The sequence below is a fragment of the Prenolepis imparis genome, unplaced genomic scaffold (genome assembly GCF_030444845.1).
Source record: "Prenolepis imparis isolate NDT839.2.m4 unplaced genomic scaffold, iyPreImpa1.0 SCAF_12, whole genome shotgun sequence".
Classification (NCBI taxonomy): domain Eukaryota; kingdom Metazoa; phylum Arthropoda; class Insecta; order Hymenoptera; family Formicidae; genus Prenolepis; species Prenolepis imparis.
In genome coordinates, this window is record NW_028141170.1 from 3,116,178 (window position 1) to 3,130,427 (window position 14,250).

The window sequence follows — 14,250 nt, forward strand, 5'->3', positions numbered from 1 at the left end:
GCAGGAGAGTAAAAACAGATGTACACGACACGAAAAATGTATGGATGCATGCGTTTGTGAGGATGAGTAATGGATTAGATTCGTCGTGACACGTTAGATAGAACAAACAAAACAAAAAAAAAAACAGAGAAATCTGCCGTAAGTAAAAAGCACGATAAATCGTGCGCGCCCGTGGTCTCTTCGACTTTTCTGCCAAATCCGTGAAAATGTGTATTTTAAATATACAAACGCGATTTAAAAACTCGCCAAATAATTCTCAGATAATAACACTCAATAATACATTATTAAAAATACTTGTTTATATATATATATAGATATAAACAAATGTTTTAATATTTTATATATATACATATATAATTTAAAAAATATATTTACTATACATGTTTTATTACATGTTTACGTGTCTGAAAAAAATTTCATTTTAGTCTGGCTATTTTCGGTGGAATGAAACCACGAGCACAGCCCGATGCTAAATTAAAAACAAGAAGCGATACTATAAGATATTATAAAAATTCAATTTTTGAAGATCTTTAATTATGTTAGTGTCTAAATCAGTAACTGTGCATTCTTAATAGTCACTTGACACTCGAAAATAGAGCAGCGTGAAAGCTGCGAGCCTGCGAATGTTAAGCATCGATTTTTTCGATCGTATAAGTAGTAAAAATATTCTGCGAAGATAATGCGTATTAACATCGATACTTTTCGAATGCATTTTGAGAGCATCGATGTGAAGCGAAGAAGAAAAACGCTATTAGATATATCAATTCGCGTAACTGAATATTGAAGAAACGATGGCACAATAAAAATATCAAAAACGTGCATTCGTTCAACGAAAAAACCGTGTACTTTATTTCGCATCTGCATTTATTCATTCAATATTCTGGATTGATGACAATATGAATTGTCATCAAGCGCAATTTTAAAAGTATCATTAAGTGTATGTGCTGACTCACAATTTTCTTTTTCGTATCTCGGAAGAAATAAACGAAATAATTCCGAGCATAAAAGAGCATATTTCATTAGCATTGTAATATTACGATGATAAACTAATATATATTAAATGGCTAAAGAAAATTCTTCTCTTCTTCATTTCTTAATTATTGAAAAGTATTAAAAATTTTCTATAAGATTCGAAAGAAAAATCATGAGCAGCGAAATCAATTTTTAAAGCCTGGCACTTTTATCATCTGGATCGTGTTTGCGTTTCGGTTGCCAGCATGACGACGACGACGACGGCATCGAGAGCTATTGATTCATGCGAATGTAAGGGAGAAGGGTCTGGGTTTCGGGTTGAAAGACGGACCGGCTGAAAAAAGATAAAAGAAAGATTATGCACGGAAAGAGAGGTATGATAACGCGCGACGAAACCTGACGAAGGAACATGACGATTGATTATTATCCGAAAAAGTTGCTGACGAGCCTAACATTTTCTCAAATATAATAATAAAATAAAAATTCTGTCGATAAGATTAATAATATAAATTTTTTTTTTTATAATATAAAAAAATTTAAAAAAAAAGAATCATATACATAAATAATATACACAAATAATTAAAAGTCGAGAAAAATTACAATAGAGAACTTTTATCATTTTCTTATCATGCCTGTGTATAAATATTATGATTAAATATTAAATTATTAATTTTAAACAATTTTTAATTTAAATTTTTCTCTCATGTTATGAATCTAAAATAATTAAGATATAATTATCTAAAACAATTTTCTGAGTGCATCGCGAAAATTTATAAAATGTGAAAAGGGAATCAAAGTGCATATCGGAAGGTCGCTACAAACTGTCATAGCTCTCAGAGTTCGCCGTCGTCGTCGAGATAACGACGAACGATAAGGAGCCGAAAAATTATCCGATGATTGAATTTGGGAGAGAATCTCCTATTCTTTCTACTTAAAGAGATATTATACGAACCACCAAGAACCAACGATTGATCGATCGATCGATATACGAGCTGCGTGCAAGGTGAAAGAGTGATATAAAATGTGAGGATGTAAGCCAAGGGAGGCGTATCAGCCAAAGCTCGAAACTCGGTCAACCGGCGGCTCTAATCTATTCGTCGTACCTCTGAAAGGCGAACTTTTTGGCTTTGGCAGGGTAGAGTATCGACCTATTTGCAAGAATCGAAGGCAGAGTTAGGCCAAGGACGCACGAGATGAAATCGTGATTAACTTGGACCGATTACAAGATCACTCCTTCGAATTTTTCGAAATGAGAACGACGCAAATTTCTCAAATAAAAAAAGAAATTAAGGAAGAAGACGATAGAGGAAGGCTATCTTTTCTCTACTCATTGTTGTTCGCGATTCGAATATTTCGACTTATCGCAAAAATTTGGGATTTTAATACATATTTAAATACCTTGAATACTTCATCACATTCGTTTATAATTCCTGTCTTTGTAATTGTAATAAATACTTTTGCACGTGATGTTATGTAATCTGAATTAGAAATAGATTTACGCATGGATTTTGTGTGATTTGATGTTACCCAACATCAATTTTATGCGGTAAATTTTCCTTCACTCTCGTGCCTTTGCACTAATTTTTTAAAATTTATTACCGAATCTTTGTATATTAATAGTAGAATTGACTTTTACCTGTCACAGTCTGGCTCTGAGGACGTGGCAAAGTACCGATATTTGATGTTGGAGTCGGGGACAGATTTGATGAAAAACCGCTCGATCCACCGAAGGGTTTAGGACCAATGAGATTGTTGCTCGTTGGTGCCTATAAATTCACAAACATTCTCTTAATTACATGCATTGTAATATACATTTAATGCAATTTTTTATACGAGAAATGAAATGTTTTCTTTGCGTAACAGTTTCAAAGAGATATTTTAATCATTTATTAAATAAGAAAAAAATTATTATCTTCTTTTATTTTAGATAAATCTATATAGGATAAATCAATTATCTTATTTATATCAAATAAATAAAATAAAATAACACTTGTCTAATAGGAGAAGTAGAAATTATATCCATATATAATTATCCATAATTAATCCATATAATAGATTGCAAAAGTTTTTCAGTACCGAATAATGTGCGAGATTTCGGTACCTTGATACCGCCTAATACTAATGCAAAAGTGCGATAAGTTAATCAGTGACCCATATCGCGCGTAAAGAAACTTCGTACTTTCCTTCTGCCCTAAAAAGTATTTTATTTCTGTTAAAAAATTACTTGTAAGCAACTGCATACATTTTGATTATCAACGCATGACGTTTCTGAAAAAAAATGTTGATAATATAATGATAGTTATCCCTTTAAAAACTTTATTTTAGAATCATAAAACTATAAAAAAGCATGCGTACATATATTAGATTTAGAAAAAAATTATTTTTCTACAAAAATAAAATATATATAAAATTAAAGTATATAATCTAAAGTAATATAAAATTTCATTTTCAAATATCAATTTATGAATTTAGATTGAAATATAAATTAAAGTATTCTCTATACGCATGCGCAACATGCGTAATAAAAGAAGAATAATTTAGCAATTTCAAATTGTAACTTTTCATGCTTTTACGACAATAAGGGAGAAGAGGGTACACTGTGATCGGGATGTGAAAAAGCTTCAAGATTAACAATTTCTAATCGCACAAACAAGGCATCACTTTAAAGTTTATCTTAATTCAATTCTCAATGACAAAAACTCATTGTCAAATTAATTTCGCGACATTACATCAAGGCAACAACGTTTCGCACAGCATTTCGATTTTTGCGGAATCGTCGCGAAATACTGACGATCTTGAAGGGCGATCGGGGAGATTGACGAGAGCGTTACGAATCGTACTAGGACTTTACCTGAACTGATCGTAAGCTGGGTGGATCAACGGGCGAGGTGCCAAGGCGGGTGGTAGGCTGCAATGCGATAAAACAATACATCGATGTCACGTGGGGCGAACAATTAAAAATGAATAGGAGAGAGGGTAAAAAGAGAGAAAAGAAACCTCATTAGGAATGCTGCCGATTACGACAGACTAATTAGATCGAAATAACCAGTCGCAAGATAAAGATTAATATAACTGGATGGTCGAACTAGAACTAGAGTAGTTGCCGAGGAAGCTAATGTTCGCAAGGATATTCCGGTGAAATGACGCGTCGATGACTAATTAATCGGTTTCGTAACTAACATCTGATTCAGTAAATAATTTCTGTATGATCGTTAATATATCGATAATATATTTAAAAAATAAATCGATACGTTCTCGCTACGCTAAAAATTGAGAGAATCACAATTATTATTTCTTAATTTTATACTATAATAAATGATATTACATAAAATTGACAGAATATTGAAACTTTTAAACAAAATTTCTAACATGAGAATTTTTACTCTATATATTATTATATCAGTCAGTTTTTACTTCGTTGATTTCTACAGGATGTAGTCTTATGTAAGGTAGTTATGATGAAAGGATGTTAGAGGTACTTAGCATGAGCAAATACAGAAATCGAATTTTTGAGCACGTTGCCAACCTCTGTGCCACCTGTTTGGATGGTGATCGTGCTTGTAAACGTTTTTGATTCGCCGTTGCATTCGCCGTTCCTGACGCATCCGTTCATATTCGAGGTCGATCGCCAGGTACACGGAGATCCAGAATCGGGGCTCGTACGATTGCACACCTAGAAAAGCGATTAGTGCCAAGCAAAAACCACACTTGTTAAATTCTTAAAAGCATGTGTCGTCGAAATTAGATCAATTGCGATATATACGCGATTATTCTAAATTTAATGATCAATCTTTACAAATATATAACGAATTGATATTTTATTAAAATGTCAAATATAGTTAATGACCAGATATTTTTATCGATTTTGTAAAAATACGATTTTAATGTTTGAAATATATCACGCGCGTTAAGATATTTTTGACATATTAAATATTCTAGCATATCCTTTGATTAATCATAAAAATAATTTTATAGAATAGTTTTCACAGATTTAATAATTAACTTTAATAATAAATAAATAATTGAACTTTTGAGCAGAATGATTATTATGACGGATTATTAACTTTTTACGAATTTAAAGTCTTTTAAGAAAATAAAAATTTTGCATTATATGTCCATTACTTCCTCAGAATGATTTGAGAAAACAATGTTAATGCGCGAGAAATTTTAACCTTTGCTCGACTCGCGGTCATAAAAAGCGCCATAAAATCACATTCGAGTGTAGCAAAGCCACACGCTTAATGCAAAATACTCGCTTTATAAGCCATACCAAAACAGGCAAGAAAATGCGTGCGCGAAAAAATTCGCCCGTGATCATGCCTCGTAAAGAGAATCAAATTATGATGAAGCAACTTACGGAGAATGGCTGAGGCGACGATCCGTGATTGCTAAGAGGCGGCGATAAAGGTGCATTTGCCAATGCCGCGCTAATAGTGCTAGCTGGTGCTTTGCCACCTCTGTCGAAAATGCAAAGGACATCTTATTATTTATTTTTTAAATTTAATTATCAAAGTTTATCTTTTTGCTTATACATTTAAATTTCTTTTTTTATTTTACTTGTATATTATTTCTTTTCTATAAGAATCTATCATTTTATTTTTATTTCTCAGTAAATTAAAAATCTTAATAAAATTATATCTTTTTTCGAAATATGTAACACGTAAGATAATTATATTACATTGTAATACTTACGGTGGAGGAATAGTGAGGGGTACGAGACCAGCTGCTGCATTTTGCCTAGCGACGAGTTTCGCGTGAATGTCACAGTACAATTTATTATTGATATTGTAATAACCGACATTCTTCAAGGATGTGCCGCAAGTCGAGCACTTGAAACATTCCACGTGTAGGTTTTTATCCTTGATCCTGACGAAGACACCTCTAAAAAAAATAGCAAATTAATAATGCAATCCGTTTTTTTTCCATCTCATTACAGTAATTTATCTTCTTTAATATAACAACAATAAAGGGCGAGGTAATGGCGCATCGGATGTGCCACGAGTTTGATATTTTATTACTATTCACTCGAGTTTAAAACGAGAGAAAGATAGAGGAAATTCGATACCTCGACGAAGGAGGCCGAAAATAACTATCTGTATTATGATCTCCATGAAATTTATGTTCGACGGATGAGAACGATGAAACGAGTAAAGCTACAAAGAATATGTTTAAAATTGATCTCTGTAGCAGTGAATAGTTTTAAAATAATATTGATAAAAATAACTAATCTAAATTAATTCTAAAAGATGTAAATATTTTGACGTATAGTGTAAAATGTTGTAATAATATAATATTTATAGTATATTTTTTCGTAGTAATGAAGAAATTGTATTTTTTAGGAAAACATTTTTTTAAATATAATTTTTATATATATCCAAAAAATTGGTAAAATATAAGTATATAGTTTTAGATATCCTCTCGTCGAGAGATTGTAAAATATTGTCTGCAAATTTTCGAGTAAAAAAATTACGCTTTTTACTATCCGAATGCAAAATAATCAAAAAAATATAACAAAAAGATTTCACTTTGTATATAAAAATACGACAAAAATAAAAATCCACAAAAATGTTCACAACATCGAAAGCATTTCTATGTTGCTATAATCATTCAGTGTGCTGTAAATGCGTTGGAAAGGTGCCATTAAGAATGCAGAGAGTGAAAAGACATTTAGATAGGGCTGCATTCAAGCTGCGAGCAAATGAGAAATTTTTGTCTCGCCCAGATACGACTTCCAGTAGATTGTAAGCTGTAAGCTTGAATGATCACAAATGATCGAAATTTGTCCTGACACAACAGCGACAAAAATGCACAACGATTGACATATTCGCTTTTTTTAAAGAAGCGATGTTGACGAAAAGAAACGGCAGAGAAAGACGTGCTCCGAATCCATCAAAGGAAAAATGTGCACTTTTTCATGTAATTTTTATAATTTATTTTATTTTTTAGTTAATTTACTATTTCATATATTTTGGAGTTTTATATATGTATATATACATATATATGTATATATGTATACATACATGTGTATGTGTGTGTATATATGTGTGTATTTATCTATTTTTAAAGATAATAATTAATTAAAGATATTAATAAACTCTCTTTGAATTTTTACGAATAGTTTTATCTAATTTCGATTATATTAAAATTAGAAGAAACAGTGCATACTTTTCTTAGAAGCGTGGAGTCTTTCAGATGATACCATAGCGTACGATAATCGAGCAATTCAAACGGCACCGTTTTTGGAAATTTTTGACACGAGGTGTATAATTCTAACTGAGAACGATTACGACTTATATGTATTAAATTATAAATATATATTAACGAAAAAGCTTTTAAATATAATATAAATCAATTAATGATAAACCATTGGTAAATAAGAGCTAAATTAGATTATATTTCAACGACAGCATTTAACTATTATTTGTCACATTCTTTCATTTTTTTATATTAAATTACAAATTATATAATCTATGCATATATTGTTGATATTATAAAGAGACTAATTTAAAAAAATATGTTAATTGAACCAATATATATATCTCATTAATCTTAATTTAAATTTTTATTAATATAATATTTAGTTAGTTGAAATTTATAATCGTCATTATTGATAATTTTATTAACTCGGTAAAATAATAATTATATATTTCTGTAGATTTCTGATTAAGATTAGCTCTGTATCTTAAAAATTTTATAATTTGAAGAGTTTCTCTATTTCAACGACAGCATTTAACTATTATTTGTCACATTCTTTCATTTTTTTATTAAATTACAAATTATAATCTATGCATATATTATTGATATTCTAAGGAGACTAATTAAAAAAAATATGTCAATCGAACCAATATATGTATATATCTCATTAATCTTAATTTAAATTTTTATTAATATAATATTTAGTTAGTTGAAATATTTATAATCATTATTGATAATTTTATTAACAACTCGATAAAATAATATTGTAATTATATAATTCTGTAGATTTCTGATTAAGATTAGCTCTGTATCTTAAAAATTTTATAATTTGAAGAGTTTCTCTGATTAATATTATTCATCTTTGAATGTTTATATCGATGGCTAAAATCTCGCATTGCGAGATTTAATAGTTTCTCAAAATTATAATCATATCGTATCGTTTTCAATATAAGAATGAAAACACCTCGAAGACGTCAAAATGAAAAACCCGCCGCGGCCGTCTCGTGCACACAAGGGTGGCAAGAGTCTTGCTCGTAAATAGTTACACGATCAATCGGTCGCAGTTGCTACAAACGACACCGCCCGGCGTCGATGACCCCGAGCCGGCGGAAGATTCCTGCTTTTGCTGTTGCGATGTCTGATTCCTCGATTCATCCGGCGATACGAGGTGCCTGCTATCGTCAGTTGCACCACCACCCCCGCCCATAGCATGAAACAGAGGCGTGGGTGATCTCGGTGAAGTGGCCCTTCCGCCAACCGCGTGGCTCACGGAGGAGTAAAATTCTGTCCTTGAAGAAACTACGACATGGAAGTAGAGAAAAAACGCCATGACAACTAGGCAGTAGCCGGGAAAATGTCGGATCGGAAGCGATCACTCGGTGAAGCCCTTCGGCAATCGCGTTCGCCAATTTATCGCGTGCGAGAGTTCCTGAATTCTCAGATTAAAAGGCATTTGGAAAAATTTAACAATAATACTGTGAAAATATATAAATTAAACGAACCAGTATTAGTATTACAAATCGTAGATAACGTAAACCCTAATCTGAGAAGTAGAAATCCGCAAAACATTTGATACATCCGGAAGTCGGAAGTGGTTATCGTCGTGGAACGCAATGGAGACCACCGGCACTACTACCTTCCTCTCGCTGATATATATTTTCTGAAAATAAAAGAAACGCGTCCCGGATCATGTAAACTTACACGATGAGCCTCTCGCACTCAGCGCAAATGTTCTGTCCTGGTGGTAAGCTTGTCTGCGGCGTCGACGGTTGCGGCTTCGTTTCCGGTGCCTGGACTGGCCTCAGTCCTGTCAGGGCGGGCGAGGACGGCGTTATCACGCCGCTCACGATATTTGGCTCCGCTATTTCGCAAACAAGTTATCGTATGGGCATGCAATGGGTCGGCTAGAGCCGATTCTGGTCCAGCCGATCGATCGCCGAAGAACGCAATTTTTAATAGATTTAGATAGATTTTGAATAGAATAGATTATCGCTGCTTTAATAGCAGATAATTACCGCATTTGATTCTCTTATGCTAAATTTTAAAAATCTGCAATTTATTTGGTCAATTTTTCACATAATTGTTTTATACGCAGATTATAATTGGCATAAAATAAAAATAAAAAAAAACTGCAATAATATATGGTCGTAATAATAAATAACGAACTATTTTATCTGCAATAATCTCTAGTCGAGAGAAAAATTTGATATACACTGCGAGATTTTAGAATTATCAATGTTTTTAAGAATTTTTAAACATCATTTTTAAATATCATCAGACTAATAATTTTTACAATTAACATTAAAAATATATAAACAATCATGAGTTGTATGCAATGTACGCTCTTCAGTGATCTTCAGAGTATAACTTGTGTGTTTAGCTATGCTATGTATAGTAAGAACAATTATATATCAATTAATATGCACTAATAATTCTTAATCTTCAACTTCTTAAAAAACTGATACGTCATATATCATCGAAGTAAAATGAATGATACTAACCAGGTTCCGGGGTCTTTGGTTCTTTGTCGGCTTCCTGGACCATTTTGAAAACTTCGCTGTTCTCGGCATTGTAGTTTTTCTCGTTCTTCTTGAAATTTACCCTGCAATATATTTGCGTCATAAATCATTTATTTTTATATCCAATTGACAAATTTAATAGTTGGCGGGACTAACTAATTAAATATATAGGTAACATAAAAGTTATTCTCGAATTAAATTCTACAGATTTCCTTTATAAATTCTTTTGGCATTAATATTTGCAGCATCGATTATTAATTTTCTTACGTTTTTGATTGTGTAATTCTGATTTGAAAATGATTTTAAAGTGAAACAATTTTAGTCCCACTATCTTTCTCTTCGTTATATCTGATATCGCAATTTTACCCAAGGACACCTCCGGCAAGAACTTCCGCTTGAGCCGATAGTGTCTCCGCGATGGTTTCTTCGCTGTAGATTGCTACGGGGCTGTTGTACTGTTTGTTCACGATGGATTTAATTGGACCGTCGCCGGTGCCGTTCAGCTGAAAATTATTATGTCCTACATAGTGTAGAGAAATAAATAACTAACCGCCTCTCATGTTTTTGTTGCAGAATTGGTGCGGCGGGAACAGACGCGGATTAACGGTCGATACTAACGAATGGCTTGGGGCTAAAGTTGTGTCCGCCACCGATGTGGGGTCCGTCCTGTTTCTTCGCTGCCAAAGAGGTCTTCGTGACTGGCGCAATATTAGCCGCGGGGGCAGTATGTATCGGAGACGGCAGGTTTGCGGTTGCGGGCGTCACATGCGGTTTCCAGGTACTGCCACCTCTATAATAATAATTTATATCGTTCGTTAGGAGACGTTGGTGGGCTTCCAATTATACACTTGTTGCAGTTTTATATTATTAAAGCAGTCTTTTGATAAATATATTTATATAATTAATAATATATTTTAATATCGCGAAAATAATATAAAGTTATCTAAAAATTGAAAAAGCAAATAAATTTGCCGAAAAGAATAGAAATTTTCTACAAATAGAAATTTTATGTGGTAAGTACATGTCATTAATGACTATCTTTACAATAATCGGTCAGTAATGGCCGCACGATAATATTTTTGCTGACAATTGATTAAACGATAAAGTCGAGACTGTTGCTGCTTGAGGTAACCTTCGACGTAGCAATATTTTTACATATTGAATCATTCGTTTATCGCAAACTTTATTATGCTTATCGCCTCACCTTTGAACAGTCAGTTCGAAATTATTTCCGGCCTTGACTATGACATCCTGCGCGTCTTTATGCCTTAAATTATACGTATCAGTGGTGTTGACTTTAATAACCGCATCGCCAGCTTTAAGACCAGCAGCTTCCGCAGGGGAACCACTATTAACCTGCAATAAAAGCAAACTGACTTAGATTTATGTCGAGACAAATTAATTAATACACTAAATAATTATACAATTTGATTCTGCAATCATACATTATAATTATAATTTCACCAATATTAATATTATTAAGATTCACTAATATTATTATATATTATTTTAATATATAATATAAGTATAATTGACAGTAAAATTTAGATAGAGCAGCAGCATGTAATTAAAATTTTTAATTAAATTAGGTTAAAAAGAGACTTGGTTGAAATCATGGACATCTTCAATTATTAAGTTTATTTTTATTTTGCAATTAAAAATAATTTACTTAAAGAATCCCCGATTTGTTCAATTTTGCATTTTCTCTTATTTTTAAAAAAGAGTAAATCAGTTTATTTTCTGACACTTCGATTCTTACTTCAAATGAATATATTGCAAGGAATACTTTGATGTACCTTGCAACTATCAAAACTCTTACGAATCGTCAATCGTAAAAATTAATTATTCGCACGAACTGATAATTTCTAATTGACTTAAAGTTAAAAAATAATCATATTTGGCATCTCGTGATATTTGTTGCAATCGTACTGAGACAACGATTATCGAAACATATTATAAGTAATAATTATTTTTTTAAATATGCTTAGATTCGAATATATTTTACATTGCGCTTTGAACTTTTCATCAATTTTACTCACTAATCATCTTCGGAGTGAGAGCACGTAATATAAATTACAGAAATAAATGATCAAATAAATCGAAAGTCGTCAATTACTAATTAATAATAAATTTGAAATACAAGAAATAGAATTTCTTTTGCATAAACTTACTTTGCATTAAACGCGTTAATTTCATGCCGACAATAAATATTATAATGTGTATTTGGCCTTCATATAGCGTTATTGTTTACACTCGGTCACCTTGTTGTTATTCGTGCGGCGCAATTCGAGCTGAAAAATAGCAGTCCGAGCTGTCTCGAAATATGATCGTAACAGGTACTAGAAGATGCCAAACGCGATCATTTCTTACAGTTACTGCAATTAGAAATTATCAATTTATGCGATTGATTAACTTATATAATTAACAATTCGTGAACGTCTCGATATTACAAATATAAATTATTATTTTATTCCACTATTTAGGGTGATAATTATTAATTTAATGCTTAGATTCGAATATATTTGTTTTTTTTTAAATCCTTTTGCCTATTTAAATATAATACACCCACGTAAGAAAGTAAATTCGGCATTTGTATATCGTTGTAATTTGATAAAATGCATTTGGTGAAATTTATTTGATTCAAATCTTACACGAACAATCATATCATACGAACAATTAGTAAGTCATTTTTTCGAATATTGCAGAAATTTGCAGATAAGTTTATGTTCGCGGATTTTATATTACTCATAGATTGAATGAACTGAATTAAGGACTCATAAGATTCAAAAATTTATCGTTTTATATTTTCTCTAAAATTAACGCATTTCTATACGCTTTATGAAAAGAAGCGGTTTTTAATTGTTTTTAAATTAATCAAATCTACTATAATCTATATATAGTATAAATGTACTATAATCAGATTATAGCAAAATTAAAGGATTGATTAGCGGCGATGTTTGAAACTCTCGTCTCGAATCTCGGGTCTATTTTTATGAGACATGCCGTCGGAGATCGGATCTCTCTTCTTCTCCCTTATATCCAGACTCCAGAGCCACTATATTTAAGTGCACGCGCGTCATTACGCCTCGAATGTCGGACACTGTGCATCCATTCACGTTAGAGACTCGTTGTTGGCAATGTGAAGAGACGAAAAGAGGGTGGTAAAAAATGTTAAAGAGAAACAGAAGTATTCAAATTTTAAAAAATCAAACGCTCCTTCTTGCGAGCGATCTCGCTGGCGTTCTTCTTATCGAACATGCTAATTACGAGCTCGATTGCGACGATGATGATGATGATGAAGGCCGGATTAACAAAGGCTTCTGTGTGTCGTATCAATGTAATATAATTCAAGGGAATAAAATTAACGAAGAATTAATCAAGAGCTAACTAAATATTATACTGATTTAAATATATAGGAAAAAAAGAAACTCCTGTAATTATTTAATTTCAACTTTATTTAATTTGATTTCTTTGCACGAGAGTAATATAATTTTAATATTTCATGTATAGGATAATTGAAGATAAACCTAAAGTTTGAATTATTGTCTGTAATTAAAAAAATAAAATACAAATTTTAAAAATATGAAAATGATTCAAGATAAAAAGAGGCAATCAGATTTAATTCTCTGATATTAACAAAATTAAAATGCATCGTTATACTTTCATTGCTTTCGCAAACAATTATTTTGACATTAAATGCAACAAATTATTGCAAAAAATTAATTATTGGGTAAAACAAACGCACTATTTCGTTATCATCTGATGAGTAACAAATACAATAATGGAATAACGGGGCAAAATACTCTGTGAGCGACTTATTGAGTCAGCCGTAATTTCTTTGACATTTTGGCAGAGAAAATAATTAATGAGCTTTAACTTATCTGCGAACACACACACACATATTCAAGCAAGAGGGCCAGGACCTCTTTCTCTTTCTCTCTCTTTCTCTATAAATACATCTCGTAATATATCGCCGTTATTTTTATTACGAGTCGCGCGACAGCCGTCTCACCATAAAATATCTAGACAGAATAGATATTATTTTGTTCGTCTTCTTTCCGAAAAGTGGGTCATTTTAGCAGTTGAAAATATAACATGATATAATTTGCATTCCATTAATCGAAAATGTAACGATTATTTTTATGATTTTTACAAACGAAAAAAATTATGTTGATAATTTTTCATTATTATACTTATTCGAGTATATCCTAGAGTCATTACTTTGAGGAACAGTTTAATGGTTGAAAGAGCAATTGTGTAGCTATAAAAATGTGCTGTTAATTACGGAAGGGATTATGCAATTCCGTGCTTTCTTAAAAATTAGATTAAGATCAAGAATATATGAGAGAGAAATAAAAACAAAGAGAGAAAGAATTGTATTCTTTTTAAATTTTTTTGTGATAGGAAAGAAAGGGAGAAAATGATTAATAGCAATTAAAATATTATTATAGCATTTTATAAATTTATAGATAATATTGAAAAATTGCATTTTGTATCTTTTTTCTATAGATGTCATGATTTTAATGTTGCATATAAAAACCATTGCTTTAATCTTCATCGCGCG

General features: G+C 31.7%; 2 protein-coding genes across 7 annotated transcripts in view; one reads left to right on the plus strand and one right to left on the minus strand.

Moving 5' to 3' along the window:
- LOC145944078 (uncharacterized) overlaps positions 1-10,399 on the plus strand; it is a 32,493-nt gene extending 22,094 nt beyond the window's left edge. Inside the window, exon 5 of the mRNA XM_083052099.1 lies at positions 10,260-10,399. Coding sequence (XP_082908225.1) covers positions 10,260-10,290 — 31 coding nt within the window. The 3' untranslated portion in view covers positions 10,291-10,399. The remainder of the gene's footprint in view (positions 1-10,259) is intronic.
- LOC145944077 (PDZ and LIM domain protein 5) overlaps positions 1-14,250 on the minus strand; it is a 36,230-nt gene that overhangs the window by 9,104 nt on the left and 12,876 nt on the right. For 2 of the 6 annotated variants that reach the window (XM_083052098.1, XM_083052094.1), the window contains exons 2-11: positions 10,891-11,042; positions 10,305-10,476; positions 10,053-10,189; positions 9,669-9,769; positions 8,214-8,466; positions 5,665-5,853; positions 5,330-5,429; positions 4,499-4,645; positions 3,824-3,880; positions 2,609-2,738 (exon numbers count right to left, since the gene is read on the minus strand). In XM_083052098.1, coding sequence (XP_082908224.1) covers positions 2,609-2,738; positions 3,824-3,880; positions 4,499-4,645; positions 5,330-5,429; positions 5,665-5,853; positions 8,214-8,466; positions 9,669-9,769; positions 10,053-10,189; positions 10,305-10,476; positions 10,891-11,042 — 1,438 coding nt within the window. Of the gene's footprint in view, positions 1-2,075; positions 2,121-2,608; positions 2,739-3,823; positions 3,881-4,498; positions 4,646-5,329; positions 5,430-5,664; positions 5,854-8,213; positions 8,467-8,868; positions 9,029-9,668; positions 9,770-10,052; positions 10,190-10,304; positions 10,477-10,890; positions 11,043-14,250 lie in introns of all 6 variants that reach the window. The other 4 variants (XM_083052093.1, XM_083052095.1, XM_083052096.1 and 1 more) reach the window with 4 other exon arrangements.